At 41.0% G+C, this 13,125-nt stretch overlaps 1 protein-coding gene across 1 annotated transcript in view; it reads left to right on the top strand.

The window, feature by feature from the left end:
- ZFP64 (ZFP64 zinc finger protein) overlaps positions 1–11,249 on the top strand; it is a 14,998-nt gene extending 3,749 nt beyond the window's left edge. The window contains exons 2-6 of the mRNA XM_025197347.1: positions 273–608; positions 2,403–2,564; positions 3,573–3,635; positions 4,715–4,966; positions 7,930–11,249. Of these exons, the coding sequence (XP_025053132.1) occupies positions 273–608; positions 2,403–2,564; positions 3,573–3,635; positions 4,715–4,966; positions 7,930–9,230 (2,114 nt within the window). The 3' untranslated portion in view covers positions 9,231–11,249. The remainder of the gene's footprint in view (positions 1–272; positions 609–2,402; positions 2,565–3,572; positions 3,636–4,714; positions 4,967–7,929) is intronic.
- Positions 11,250–13,125: the final 1,876 nt, after the last annotated feature.

Genomic DNA, 13,125 nt, shown 5'->3' with positions numbered 1-13,125 from the left:
GGGCACGCGGCGCCCAGCCCCAGCCTGGCGCCGGCCCCGGAACCTGAGTGCGGCAAGCGGCCGAGCGCCGCCGGGCCCGGGAGCCTGCCTGCAGCGCGGGCCGGGATCAGGACCGGGCTGCTGGGTGGTGTGGGGCCGGGGCCACGCTTGGGTCACCCCATGCGTTATTAAAATAAATGAATAATAATTCGTATAATTTATTACACGTTGCATCCTTTTTAAAACGTGATCGCGAGGTTGCTTGACTGTGCACCGACGGGATGGATTTGCAGGGGTGCAAATCTTCCCTGCGTCTCACCTGTCGGGGCGCTTGTTGTTTGGGGGCGGTTTGCGAGTGAACGGCGTCGCCGACGTTCCCGTTTTTCCAGTTCCAGGAGGTACCACCGTCTTAGTGGAGCTCACCCCAGATATTCACATCTGCGGGATTTGCAAGCAGCAGTTCAACAACCTCGATGCCTTTGTCGCTCACAAGCAAAGCGGCTGCCAGCTGACCGGCGCCACGGCCGGCGCCACGAGCACCGTCCAGTTTGTGTCCGAAGAAACGGTGCCGGCGACGCAGACGCAAACCACGACCCGAACGATCACCTCGGAGACCCAGACCATCACAGGTATTGCTGGGGATGGTGGAAACGCCCATCCCCGTGACAAATAGGAGAGTACTCCGTGCTAAAACACCGCTTCATACCCAAGCGTTCACGTGCGTTTTGGTGAAGAAAGAAGAAACAAACTTAGCTTTGGTGGGACACCAGCCACTTAATTTCATGATAAAAATGTGAGCCCACTCCTGATAGCTTAATCAAGTCATGAAAATGAATGAAAAGGACAGTCTTAATCAGCGTCTCTTAGGATTTATGAAAAGTAATCGGACTGGAATTCAGTTTATTTTTAACAAAGGCCATGATGAGAAACGCAGGGTGTGTCTGCATGTGCAATGCATGCGCAGCAATAAACTGGTGCACATTGTGCTGGAGTTTATTACTCCTGAGTGTCGCGTTTAAACATGTGCCGGGGACTGCAGCAGATTGAGCTGGGTCAGAGTCACCCCAGCTGGCAGGGGGCCCAGGAGCTCCAACACGGCTCAGTGTGCTGCGGAGGGGCTGGCTGCGGTATGTGGACACTTCAGTGTGGGGCTAGCTGGCAGGAGCCCCCATACTGAACCACCCTTGTGCCCCAGCCACCCCTGTCGGCATCTACACGTGCGTGGCTGTGGAGTAAAAAACTCCGCTATCGGAAAGTACTTGTATTTACAAGAACTAACCTGCGGCAGAGTGAATTAATTTACTCCATTCTAATAACTCTGCATGTGTAGACACAGAGACTTTAACTGTGACGCTAGTTAGGCAACTCTGCAGTAAATGTCTTGTGTAGACAGGCCCAGATTTGCTGTAGTTCTTATTCCAGGATGTCCTTGCGTGAGGAGACCAGTCTGCAAAAACTGCTCTCATAACTGCCTGGAAATGCTACCTGGTATTTGAGTCTTTGCAGACGATCAAGGCAGGTATCGAGCTAGCAAACTTTTTAAGAATGTGGAATTTTATTTGCTATTCACGTAACATGTAATAGTAACGTGTATTCAAGTTTTCAGGGGTGGGGCCTTACTTGGTTTGAACTAATTTGTCCACCTGTAATTTGGGCAGAGAGTTGGGAGGAGGAGAAAAGAGTAGGATTTGTGAAAGACTGGGTAATCACATGAACCACAGTCAGGTATTACCTAATTTTAATAGTTTTCTGTGACTTGCTGAGTTTCGAGTGAGCACTTAACTTTTCTGCTTCTTATTATTAACTTTTCCACCTGTCAGGTGAGGGGTCTTACATCTACCCATTTTAGGGGAGCGGTCAAGTTTTAATCCGTTCAAAAGTCAGTGTTTTGCCTACAGATGTTTTATCTGACATTTTTACGAATAACTTCTAAAATCTTAAAGAGATTGGATTTGAAAAGTAACATTTTTTCAGTTTGTTTTTGACAGTAGATGGTATGCAGCCAGTTTAACTATTCTTTCCTAGACTAGTCCCTTACGGCCTTATCCTGCTAACATAGGAGCGAATATAACTTTTTTTCACAAGAATAAAGCCCTGCACAGACAACAAAGAAAACAGACTAAACCACTTATCAGAGCTGTACAGGCCTTGAGGCTTTGCGAAGTCCTGCTGACTTCAGTATGACTGTGCACGGATGCAAGGAACTACCCAGGCAGAATATGCACCTTAGTCAAATTCTTTTTCCTTTTGTAGAGGACTTTTATGTGGTAGGAGGGAAAACAATTTTTAAAAGAATAGGAATATATGGCTGTAAAACCGGGACTAAATGCGGAAGTGCTTAGTGTAATTAATTAAGGATTAGAGATGCACTGTATTATTGAACAAATTCACACTGTATGAAAGTGAATTTTGTATGCATTTAGTTTCAGCTCCGGAGTTTGTTTTTGAGCATGGCTACCAGACATATCTGCCCAGTGAGAGCAGTGAGCCTCAGGCTGCTGCTGTTGTCTCCCCACCACCAAAATCTCGTTCTAGAAAACCCACTGCGTCACTTGCCCAAAAGAAACTGAACTGTTGCTACTCAGGTAAAGTCATTTTTTTTTTTGTTCATTCCAAAGTAGTCATAAATACGTTAGGCCTGGTTGTTTCCATAAATCTAAGATAAAGAGAATATAGATGATGACATGATAATAAGTTTACTTAGGCCTAGAATTTGCACCTTTGGTCAGTAGGATTTTTGCCATTGATTTCAGAGTCAAGTCCTTAGGCTCTTTCACTATGATATATGCTGGTATGTCTCAACAGGCCTGTCATATGGGCAGAGGGATACCTGCACTCATCAAAATGTAAGGCCTTATTTGTCTTCTGCCTTATTTGTTTTAATTATATTGATCATCAAAGTAACCATACAGTATTGAGAAAATTCATGCAAATGCTGAATTTACTTGCATAAGACTTACCATGGGAGTAATACCTCTTTGCTTGGGTAGTCCTCCCACTAATTTAAGTAGAGTTTACTATTTTGTTGTTCCAAATTCTTTCCGTCTCATTGAATGAATCTCATTTCAGAGCTTGGTGTTCATTTGCATGCTGTTTAATCTGTATTTCCCTACCTAGCCCTCTGGACTCAGACAAAACTCTGAAGGAGTCATTTGTTAGCCTGGGCCTCAGTAGCGTTAACCTGAGACCATACTTGAAATTAATGAGTCTCACCTTTATCCCCTCTGTACTGTAGTGTGCATCCCAAACCCCAGGCACATATTCCACACAATTCGTTTTAGAGCTTAGCACAAAAAAGATAGAGTGAGTTAATGCAAAGAATGATTAGTCTAGGAAGGTGTTAGAAAACTAAGAGTACTGTTGAAGGTAAATGTAATGAAGCAAGAGATAGACCTCCTTTTCCAGGAATATTGAAGTCATCCCTTTTCAAAGTAAAAAAAAGAAAATCTTGATGTTTTGGTGCAAAAAATGTTAGATTCCATCCAGAATCGTGAAGGCTCCTGAATTTGCCAAAGCATATGTTCTTGTTTTGTGAGTTTTCTTTGCCTTTAAATATCTAACTTTGTGTTGTGTAATACGACTTTTGTTTTCAGGTTGCCAGTTTAAGACATCATACGGCATGAAAGATATGGAACGCCATTTAAGAACGCACACAGGTTAACTTCTAAAGTTATTGGCTTCTGCTTCTCTCTTTTGTATGTTATTAACAGGTGTCTTCCCACAAAGGGGATTTACATAGCATAGCACTCATGGTCCACGGGCACAATTCCATCCCTTAGCTTCCATTGCTCTTTGAATGAGCGAGGCCCCGTTGGATGGTGCACACCACTCCACTGTCAGCCCGACTGCAGCTCATACTGTCTCTAGCCATCAAGTTGAAAAACATCAGAACACTTTTCCTGCTTGTTTAAGACCGTGATCATAGCACTAGATACTAATATGCAGGCATATCTGAAGTGCGAATGGGCAGCTGTTTATTAGTACCCTCAACACTTAATCGTTGTTTCTTTTTTAAAGAAACTTACAGAAGATGTTATAGGGCAGTGGTGCTCAACCTTTTTCCCTAGCAGGCCCGATGGGCAGTGCCTGGTCCGACTGCAGGCCGGATGGTGGTTCTGGTCCAGCTCCCAGAGCCAGCATGGCGGGGGCGGGGGGCAGCACAGCCTGAGCTCAGCCCAGCAGGGGAAAAGGGGGGCTTCACCTAGCCCAGTGAGTGGGAAAGGGATGTGAGCCAGCCCAGCGGGATAAAAGAGGTATGAGGTAGTCTGGCCTTACCGGGAGGGGGAGAGGGAGATATGGAATGGGGGCCAGCCCCAAACCAGCCCTTCAGGGGGAAGGGGATGTGGCCTGGCTCCAACCTGGCACTTGGGGCTTGGGTTATGGAAATTTGGCACAGGGGAGTATGGCCATATTAATGGCCGCTGCTTCCCTGCTGCCAAATTTCCTAACGCGTGGGGAGCCCTGTTGTCAGATGCAATGGCTGCATGGGCTGGAGATTGAGCACTGCTGCTATACAGCAGTGGGTTTTCAAAGTGTCTGCTGAATTGTGCATGATCTGTTTGCACGCATAACTTCTTGCCTCTGCACACTGGGAAGAGAGTGGCTAGTGTACAGGTAGTGGAAAGCATAAATACTGCTGGTATAGGAGGCTTTTCAAAAATTAAGACTATACCTCTTCAAAAATCAGTCATTACAAAAATTCTTGTCCCCTTAATACTGTTTTGTTTGCATTCAGGAGACAAGCCTCATAAATGTGAAGTTTGCAGCAAGTGCTTCAGTCGCAAGGATAAGCTGAAGATGCACATGCGTTCCCATACTGGGGTGAAACCTTACAAGTGTAAGCACTGTGACTATGCAGCTGCTGACAGTAGCAGTCTCAACAAGCACCAGCGCATCCACTCAAATGAGCGTCCATTTAAATGCCAGATCTGCCCTTATGCAAGCCGCAACTCTAGCCAGCTTACTGTACATCTCCGGTCCCATACTGGTAAGTAGATCTATAAGGGTGGCCTTGGACATTATATTTGAAGGTGTTTAGGGCATGTCTACATGTGCATTAATGTTCTTTAGTTATTGCACATTAAATCTAATACCTCCATTGTAAGGAAAATGCACATTAGCCTATCTTAATGCGCATAAACTAAAGAGCACAGGTCTTTTAGTGATACTTTAATGCCCATTAAAATAAGGTAATGCACATTAAAACGCACATGTAGATGCACCCTTAGGCTCTAAGTATATTCCCAGGATATGCCTAAGTGCTTTTGAATATCCCATAAGGCTTTTATCTGCATCTTTAAAAACTCATTGTCTATAATAGAGAAGCTGAAATATTTTATGTCATTAGAACATAAAATCAAGCTGGTTAAACCAGTTTAACTCTGTCATGTAGATGCTCTTAACTTGTTTGAATTTCATAATTCAATTTATCCTTGCATTAGTAGATTACCAATTACATTAACAAGATATGGGCAGCAGCAATATAAGTTTCCTCATGCTGAATATATTTTCTATATATAGATCCTTCAGTCTCTGTTACGGTAAATCCTACATATTTTCCTGGTACTAAATTCATAATTCTTATAGTCAAATTATTTTTGTAGATTCTTTTTTATCAGATTCTCTCATGCAGTTTGTTCCTATAAACAACTTGTCAAACTTCTCTGTTACTGTTTGCCTCTGGGGTGTGTTGCTCATCCCTTTCCCTAAGGTATTAGGTTGGTTTACAGATTGTTCTTTCTGTATTTGATTAGTTCTGTGAATTTTAGTTGCATGCTGTTATGATTCAGGGTTCGTTAAATTAGCATTGACTAGCAGATTTTGATTCTGACGTGAAGTTGTATACAGCAAGGGATTTCTTTCCAGTGGATGAATACATTCCTTGTGAAATGTAGAGGAGGGAAAAATAAAACTAATCTCTTACTCATGTAAGAGTGTTTCAGATTTGGGCCCAAGATTTTTAAATTTTCTCTGTCAACATCAAATGGTCTGAGGCCAGTTGTGTAATGTAAAACAGATCAATCTGCAAATTAGCAAATAAATGTATTACTCGCATTTGTCTTTTCTGGATTCTGCAATATGGTCAGTACAGTCACTATATGAAAATTGAGCTGTTGAAATATGTACTATGTCTTCATCAGTAAAGTGGGCTAAAATTCAATTGCTGAGTTTTGCAATTCAGCTGAAAGAGTATATAGCTGGGGCTGTAAAATAAACTAGCCCAGCAAGCAGTGTATCTTCATTAATAAAATCTGTATAATAAACACAATACACCATGTATCTCAGTTATTAAACAGATACATAGATTAGCACAGTAGGTCCCAACTTGATTAGAAAAATGTGCAACTAATTCAATGACATATGTAGTTGGATTAAAAAAAAGTATACAAAATTATACAGCTATCACAAAGATCTATAAAATATTAACTTATAAATTAGCCATATGCACTCATGATTATTAAAGAACAAAAACATTTATTGAACTTTCTTCATTTTATTTCTGTCTTTAATGGCACCCTTTATTGCTTTCACTTTTTTTTCCACCATGGAGTGATATATCCAAATAAGACCTCACTCTTCAAGTGGTTCAGAGGAAAAACTGCCTGATAGATAACTGAAAAAAGTGAACCCTGTGGTTTTATGCCTATTATTTAAGCAGCTGTTTGGGGGTTTGTTAATGACCATTCTCAAACATTTATTAGCCCGTATACTAGATTTGATTCAACGATTATGGAACAAACAAATATAAAGCTTAATTTGGTTGTATATAGTTGTGGCATGAGCCTACTAAGCAAAGGTTTAGTCCTTATGGTGCAAATGTAAAGTAAATGTTAAGTCCCTTTGTTGAAGTAACAGACTGCTCATGAGCTACCAGTTGAACATGCACATTTGCAAGGTCTGGCAGCCAAACACTTTGAGCCAAGTTTTCATCTGTGTCTGTTTTCTTGCTGTTATGCATATTCCCACAAAAATTGTGCACATGCACGTACCTTGCCAACACGCATGGAAGTTCCAAAAGAGAGACCTCATACAGACATTCGTTTTCTCCTGGGAGAGTCACTGCTCTCTCAAAAAAAAGCACAAGTATATAAATGTTAAGGCTTTTTATCCTAGAATAAAAATAGCCACTCCAGGAGAAAAGTAATCTGGGAACAACCAGGGTTAAATCACCCCCAGGAGAGCAAATGCCGGTAAATTTTTCTACAAGGAATATAAATCTGGGAGAATTCTCCCAGGTTATTTGAATGTGTGTAGAAAGCCAGAGATGCTCAAACTGATCTGTAGAAAGATGGTTTGTCACATAATGCAAAATCCTCTCACACTGCCAAGTTACATTAGAAGACCAAAGGATACATGAAATCCTTCCCTAACATTACTGTGTAGGCATATTAAACATGCATCCACATAGTATTTTTTTTTTTTTATCATTTGTATTCATGATTTGTTTCATATTTCTCTCTTCCAGTTGTTATGATGCTGCCATAATATGATTAAAATTCCTCCTAATATAAAATGTAGTAAGTAACACTCTTTAAACTTGGAGTACTCTTTGTGTATCTGTTTAGAAAATCGTATCTTGAAATGTAACAACAGAGTTAGAATTCCATCATGTTTGATTTAAATTAGTTAAAAGATTTAGTTTGAGATTATAGCCTTACTAATGAGAGATGAATGAGAAAATGCAGTAGCTTGTCTTGGAGCAAGTGTTCTCATAAAATTAACTAGAATAGAGAACATCTGGGATGCAAATACCAAGAACTGCTGGTGCCTGCCAGCATGATCTCCTACTTTTTCTACATACAGAGCTCTCCATGTTGGGTGTCCACTGTGTTGAATAAGGTGCATATTCCAGTTTAAATTTTTGCATTTTTTTTTAGCATTAAACCTCCCCAAGATGTACTGTGAATCTTGGCTTGACTCTTCTAATTTAAATGCATGATTTGTTGACAGGAGATGCCCCCTTTCAGTGTCAGATGTGTCCTGCTAAATTTAAAATCAACTCAGACTTGAAGAGGCACATGCGTGTACACTCTGGGGAGAAGCCTTACAAGTGTGAGTTCTGTGACGTCCGCTGTGCCATGAAAGGGAACTTGAAATCACATATCCGCATCAAGCATAGCATGGAGAACACCCTCAAGTGTCCAGAGTGTGAATTCCAGTGCGGAAACAAAACAAGCCTTCGGCACCACATCCGAACCCATCAACCTGAGCAACCAGTGAAGTGTTCAGAGTGCAACTACTCTTGTTCCAGCAAAGCAGCTCTCAAGGTACATCAGAGAATTCATTGCAAGGACCGCCCTTTCAAATGTGACTTCTGCAGCTTTGATACAAAACAGCGGAGCAATCTGACTACACATGTGAAGAAAGCTCACGGGGACAAAGTCAAGGCCAAGAAGCAAATCTCAGAGAAGAAAGAGGGAGATAAGACAAAGCAGAGCACCTCCAGGCAAGTAGCCAGGTTAGATGCCAAGAAGGCATTTAAATGTGACCTGTGTGAAGCTTCCTTTGTCCGAGAAGATTCTCTCAGGAGCCATAAGAAACAGCACAGCATGTATAATGGGACTAAAAATAATGAACTGGCTGTTTTGCAGCTCCAGATGGATCCCAGTAGGCAAACCAGTGCCCCTATTACTGTCAGTCACCTTCAGGTTCCACTTCAGGCTGCCCAGGTCTCTCCATACAGTGAGGAAAGGGTCAAGATTATTGTGGGCCATCAAATGCCTCAGGCGAATAGTATTATTCAGTCTGCATCGGTAAATGTGGTGCCTCCTGCATTAGTTAGCCAGAATCAGGAAGACCTCTCTGCCAATAGCCGGTTGCAGCTACTGGGCCAAGTCAGTTTGCTGGCACCTCCTCCCCCACCAGTGTCTCAGGGTGAAACTGGGTCAGTGGCACAGCCAGCAGTTCTTCTCACAGCCCATGACCAAAGTGATGGCAGTGCTCTACATCAGACACTGATTCCTGCCGCTCCAGTCAGTGGTCATGAGGCTTCAGCAAACCAGGCTTTCATCACCAGCTCTGGCATCAGCTGTTCTGACCTGGAAGGTCTCAGTGCTCTGATTCAGGAAGGAGCAACAGAAGTGACTGTGGTTAGTGATGGGGGTCAAAGTATCACTGTGTCTACTTCAGCTCCTCCACCTCCCATCTTTTCTTCATCCTCTCACACAGACACACCAAAGCAAACCTACTCCATCATTCAAAACGGAGCCCATACAGCTTTACTGTGTCCTGCAGACTCCATACCAGATTAGATTTAAAAATAAATTCCTTCCAGGTATTCTTGCCAGATCAAATTCAGCCCTAAGAACTGTGCCCCATGAAATCTCATTGAAGCCGTTGGACCAGTTTGCACATGAAGTCATACAAGTACAGTAGCCTTGCACATGCCAAAAAAGTTTGTGCATATTTATGTGCAGAGGAAATTAGAGGCTGTGATCTTTGAAAAAATTGTCCCTGATTATTAATAGACCTATTTAAAATTTAATTAATTTTCCAGAGCAGATTTTTTCTTGTGCAACGTTTAACTTTATTTAAATAGAACAATAAATGTTGTTTTCCATCAAATGCAAAGAGCACCTTACCTTATGATATAATTTACCTTCATGATTAAGTTACTCATTCTTTTCATGTGAAAAGAAAGGCAGAAGCAACCAACACCATTTGGGACATAGTTTTCAAATGGAACCAGTTTGAGGTCACTGCACTCGTTGTGGGTGTTTTGTTGCATAGCTCACTGACCTCACATAGAAGGAGCTAGCTTGAGTCTGTGCATCACTAGGTAGAGAATACAATCCAGCAAAGCATTTAAGCACACGCTAGTCCCGTTGATTTCAGTGGAAGTAATCGTACACGTAACTTGAACGTATGTTGACTTGTGCTGGATTAGGGGAGTAGAGAGTACTACCATTGTGGTTTACCTCGCTGGTATTTTCCATCTCTCACACAGCAAAAAACAGTGGTTATTCTGCTTTTTGTTAGGTACCACAATAAACAGCCATTCACAATTTTTTTATTAATTCTCACATAATACAAATTGTTAGGCATAAGTCATATTGGATCTGATCTACTGTTGAGATGCTGCTGGTTGCATAAAACCTAATCATTCAACATCAAAAATAATTTTGGCTCCAGTCCCATTGAACCTTATGCATGTGTTTAACTCGACTCTTGAATTGCTTGCAAGACTTGGGCCTCAATTTGTAACTGTAAATTGATTTATTTCAAACGTGACTTCGGAACAGAGATAAAAAACAGAATGAATTGTTAAAAAAGCTGGAGCCCAATTATCAGTCATCCAATATCCCGTGGCTTTCATTGTCCTATATCCAGATTTTTCCAAACTGCTCATGCATACTGAGCTCATTAAAAAAATTCTGGCCACTTATTTGGAAGCCTGCCTACCTTTAAATGCCTGGCATGTAGATGCAAAATGGAATATTTAAAAAGAAAATTGGGATTGATCTAGAACCCATTGAAAGTGAAAGGATCACCATTGACTTCTGTAAGCTTTGAACTGGGCTCTGGGCCTACTTCTGAGCCCAACTTTCTGAACAATAAATCTCTGAAGTGTCAGACCTGTTCATATCATAATGGCATCCCCTTGTATGTGTACAAAAAGGTGACACACCTAAAAAACTTAAATGTATTTTCAAAGTCCCTGCAGTTATGATAATTTGGCACAGAGCTACTAGCCAGTTCTGACTGATTAGTAGTGCATAGCATTTTCTGGGTATTAATAAAGAGGCTTTAGGATTTTGTCTAGTGGTGCTTTCAGAGGAATCACTAATTACTGGACCAATGTATTGAAGTCAGAGCTGTCAGTGCTTAGCACCTTACTGGAGGCAGTTGTGCAGGAATGTATTATGAGGTACTTCTTTAAAAGAATAATAATACAGTAAAATCGTTGTTATCCGGCATCCCCGGGGCAAGGGGATTGCCGGTTATGTAAAAATTCTGGTTATCTGAAATAAACCGGCAGGGTGGCAACAGCACGTGGAGCAGCGGCAGTGGTTGGGGGGCAAAAGCGGGCACTGTGTGTGAGCTTTCCCCTGTCCGCACCCGGCTGGCCGGCCAGAAATTCCAGTTAATAGAATTCCCAGTTACTTAAATGCCGGATAACAAAGATTTTACTGTAATATTAAGTCTACATCAGCAATGACTTACCATTGTGTCATAACAGAACTTTTATTCGAATCATGTATGCAACACAGTGATCTGTATCAGAATGCTCCTTGTTTAAAAAAAATACAAATATATTTTTCCAAATATAGCCCTGCAGTTTGCTGTTGCTGTTTCTGTTTATTTTGGTGCACAAGTAACCTTTGCTTTTTAGATGTGCGCTGGAAAAAATACACGTTGTGCTTTGTAAGCAAGAGCGCAGGTAAGTGTTGTATGTATTTATTTGTGGTTACTGGTCTCCAGTTTGCAAACTATCATTCTAGTGACATAGATCAAATGTTGTAATCTTTAGATCAAAATGCATTAGATTTGTATGCAGTCCACTCCTATGTTCCCTCCTATGAAGCCATATACAACTGTTCCCATATACATGGTAAGTCTGAATTTCTAAATTGTCAGATAACTGAGATGAGGGGGAAATGGTGTCGTTCAAATACAGTTGTATTGGGCCAGATGATCTTACTGCAGGGAGCAAGCACTTGAAATCATTTAATAGCAAACATAATTTTCTCCTTTTTCAAGACAACTCATTGACCTAAAGCACTAATGCAGTAGAGGAGGCTGTAAGCTTGATCCTACATCAGTGGAAATGCATGGAACCGCTTCTATTGTCTTCAGGGGGAAGAGCAGGCCCCATTGTCATATTTGAGGACATGCAGCCAGAGAGGAACAATGAAAGCAAACTTGACAAGTCGAGCTCTAGTTAACTAACGCCCAGTTTAGGCAAATATCATCTGCCTTGATTGAGTGTCTGATCATCAGCATGATGCAGTCAGCCTGTTTGGATGTTTGTGCAACAACATTTTACATCCTTATAACATCATAACTTTTAATGTGAGGTCAAAACATTTGTCCTAATGCACAGGTACAGTGATTTCTCTTATTGTAGCTCAAAGAAATGTCTTGTTACATTTTTTTTCCCTAATACAAATGCACTAAAATTGGAATTGGAAAATTCAGGTCAGTTTTCATGTCCCTGTTTGTATGCAGAAAGTTAACATATGTAGCATTCCAGAATTTGAACTCCAAAGTGATAATGAAGTATTTTTATATCATCTATAGGTGGCACTAGAGATCAGGATAAAATTTTAAGCTTAGCCAGTTATACTTTAAATCCATACACTTTTATGAAAGAAACTTCATAGTTCTCTGCTTTCAGTTCTTCTGCAGGTAGAAATGTAAAAACACTTGTAAAACAAATTGCAAGAAGTTGCAGGAAGCTTTGAGATCCAAGCACTGTTACAATTATCAATATTTTAAGAACAATAAAAACAGCAAAGACAAAAATGAGCAAAAATGTGTTGCCACATAATTCAGAGCAAATTTGTAATAGTACAGAAAAGTAATTTTAAAAACTCTTCAGTATTGGGAGGGTGATTGTTTAGTAAAAAAATGAAATTCAGCACTAGTAGGTGGTTTGGGTCAAAATTGTCTGCATTTATATTTACATTTATGCATTCTTGCACCAATGACCCCAAGACCCTAATGCTAAATGTAATGTCCAAGTTGTGTTACACAGTTCTGTTACACGCCTTTCAGTTTCTCAAAACAGGTTTGTTTACCTTTTCAAGTAGGAAACCAGTAGATTTATGTCATATTATGAATGCTAACCCTTCATGTTGGTCTTACCTATCATTGTAAGATAAACAGGAAAGATAACAAAACGGTGAGAATGAATAGACAAAGGCATAATACTCCTTTCTTCAACACTGTTTAGCATTACACTTACAGAAATAATCTGTAAAACTGAGTTGGGGGAAGGGGGTTTCCCTTCTACATTTAGAAAAAATATCCCATAGCCAAGCCTTAAATAGGGTCAGTATTTTTTTAAATCCTTTTGTCTTCTTACACAAGAGACACGAAAATGCCATTGTGACCATTATGCAAGAAGGCTGGCAGAAGCATTTGCTTTAATGTCTTGCATTTGTTTAATCTGTTCGTGCTGCTATCAAATGAACTCTCTTTCCC

The sequence above is a fragment of the Alligator sinensis genome, unplaced genomic scaffold (genome assembly GCF_000455745.1).
Source record: "Alligator sinensis unplaced genomic scaffold, ASM45574v1 scaffold115_1, whole genome shotgun sequence".
In the NCBI taxonomy this organism is placed as follows: Eukaryota; Metazoa; Chordata; order Crocodylia; family Alligatoridae; genus Alligator; species Alligator sinensis.
Note: the sequence above shows the minus strand (reverse complement) of the source record. Positions and strands in the feature narration are given on the sequence as shown.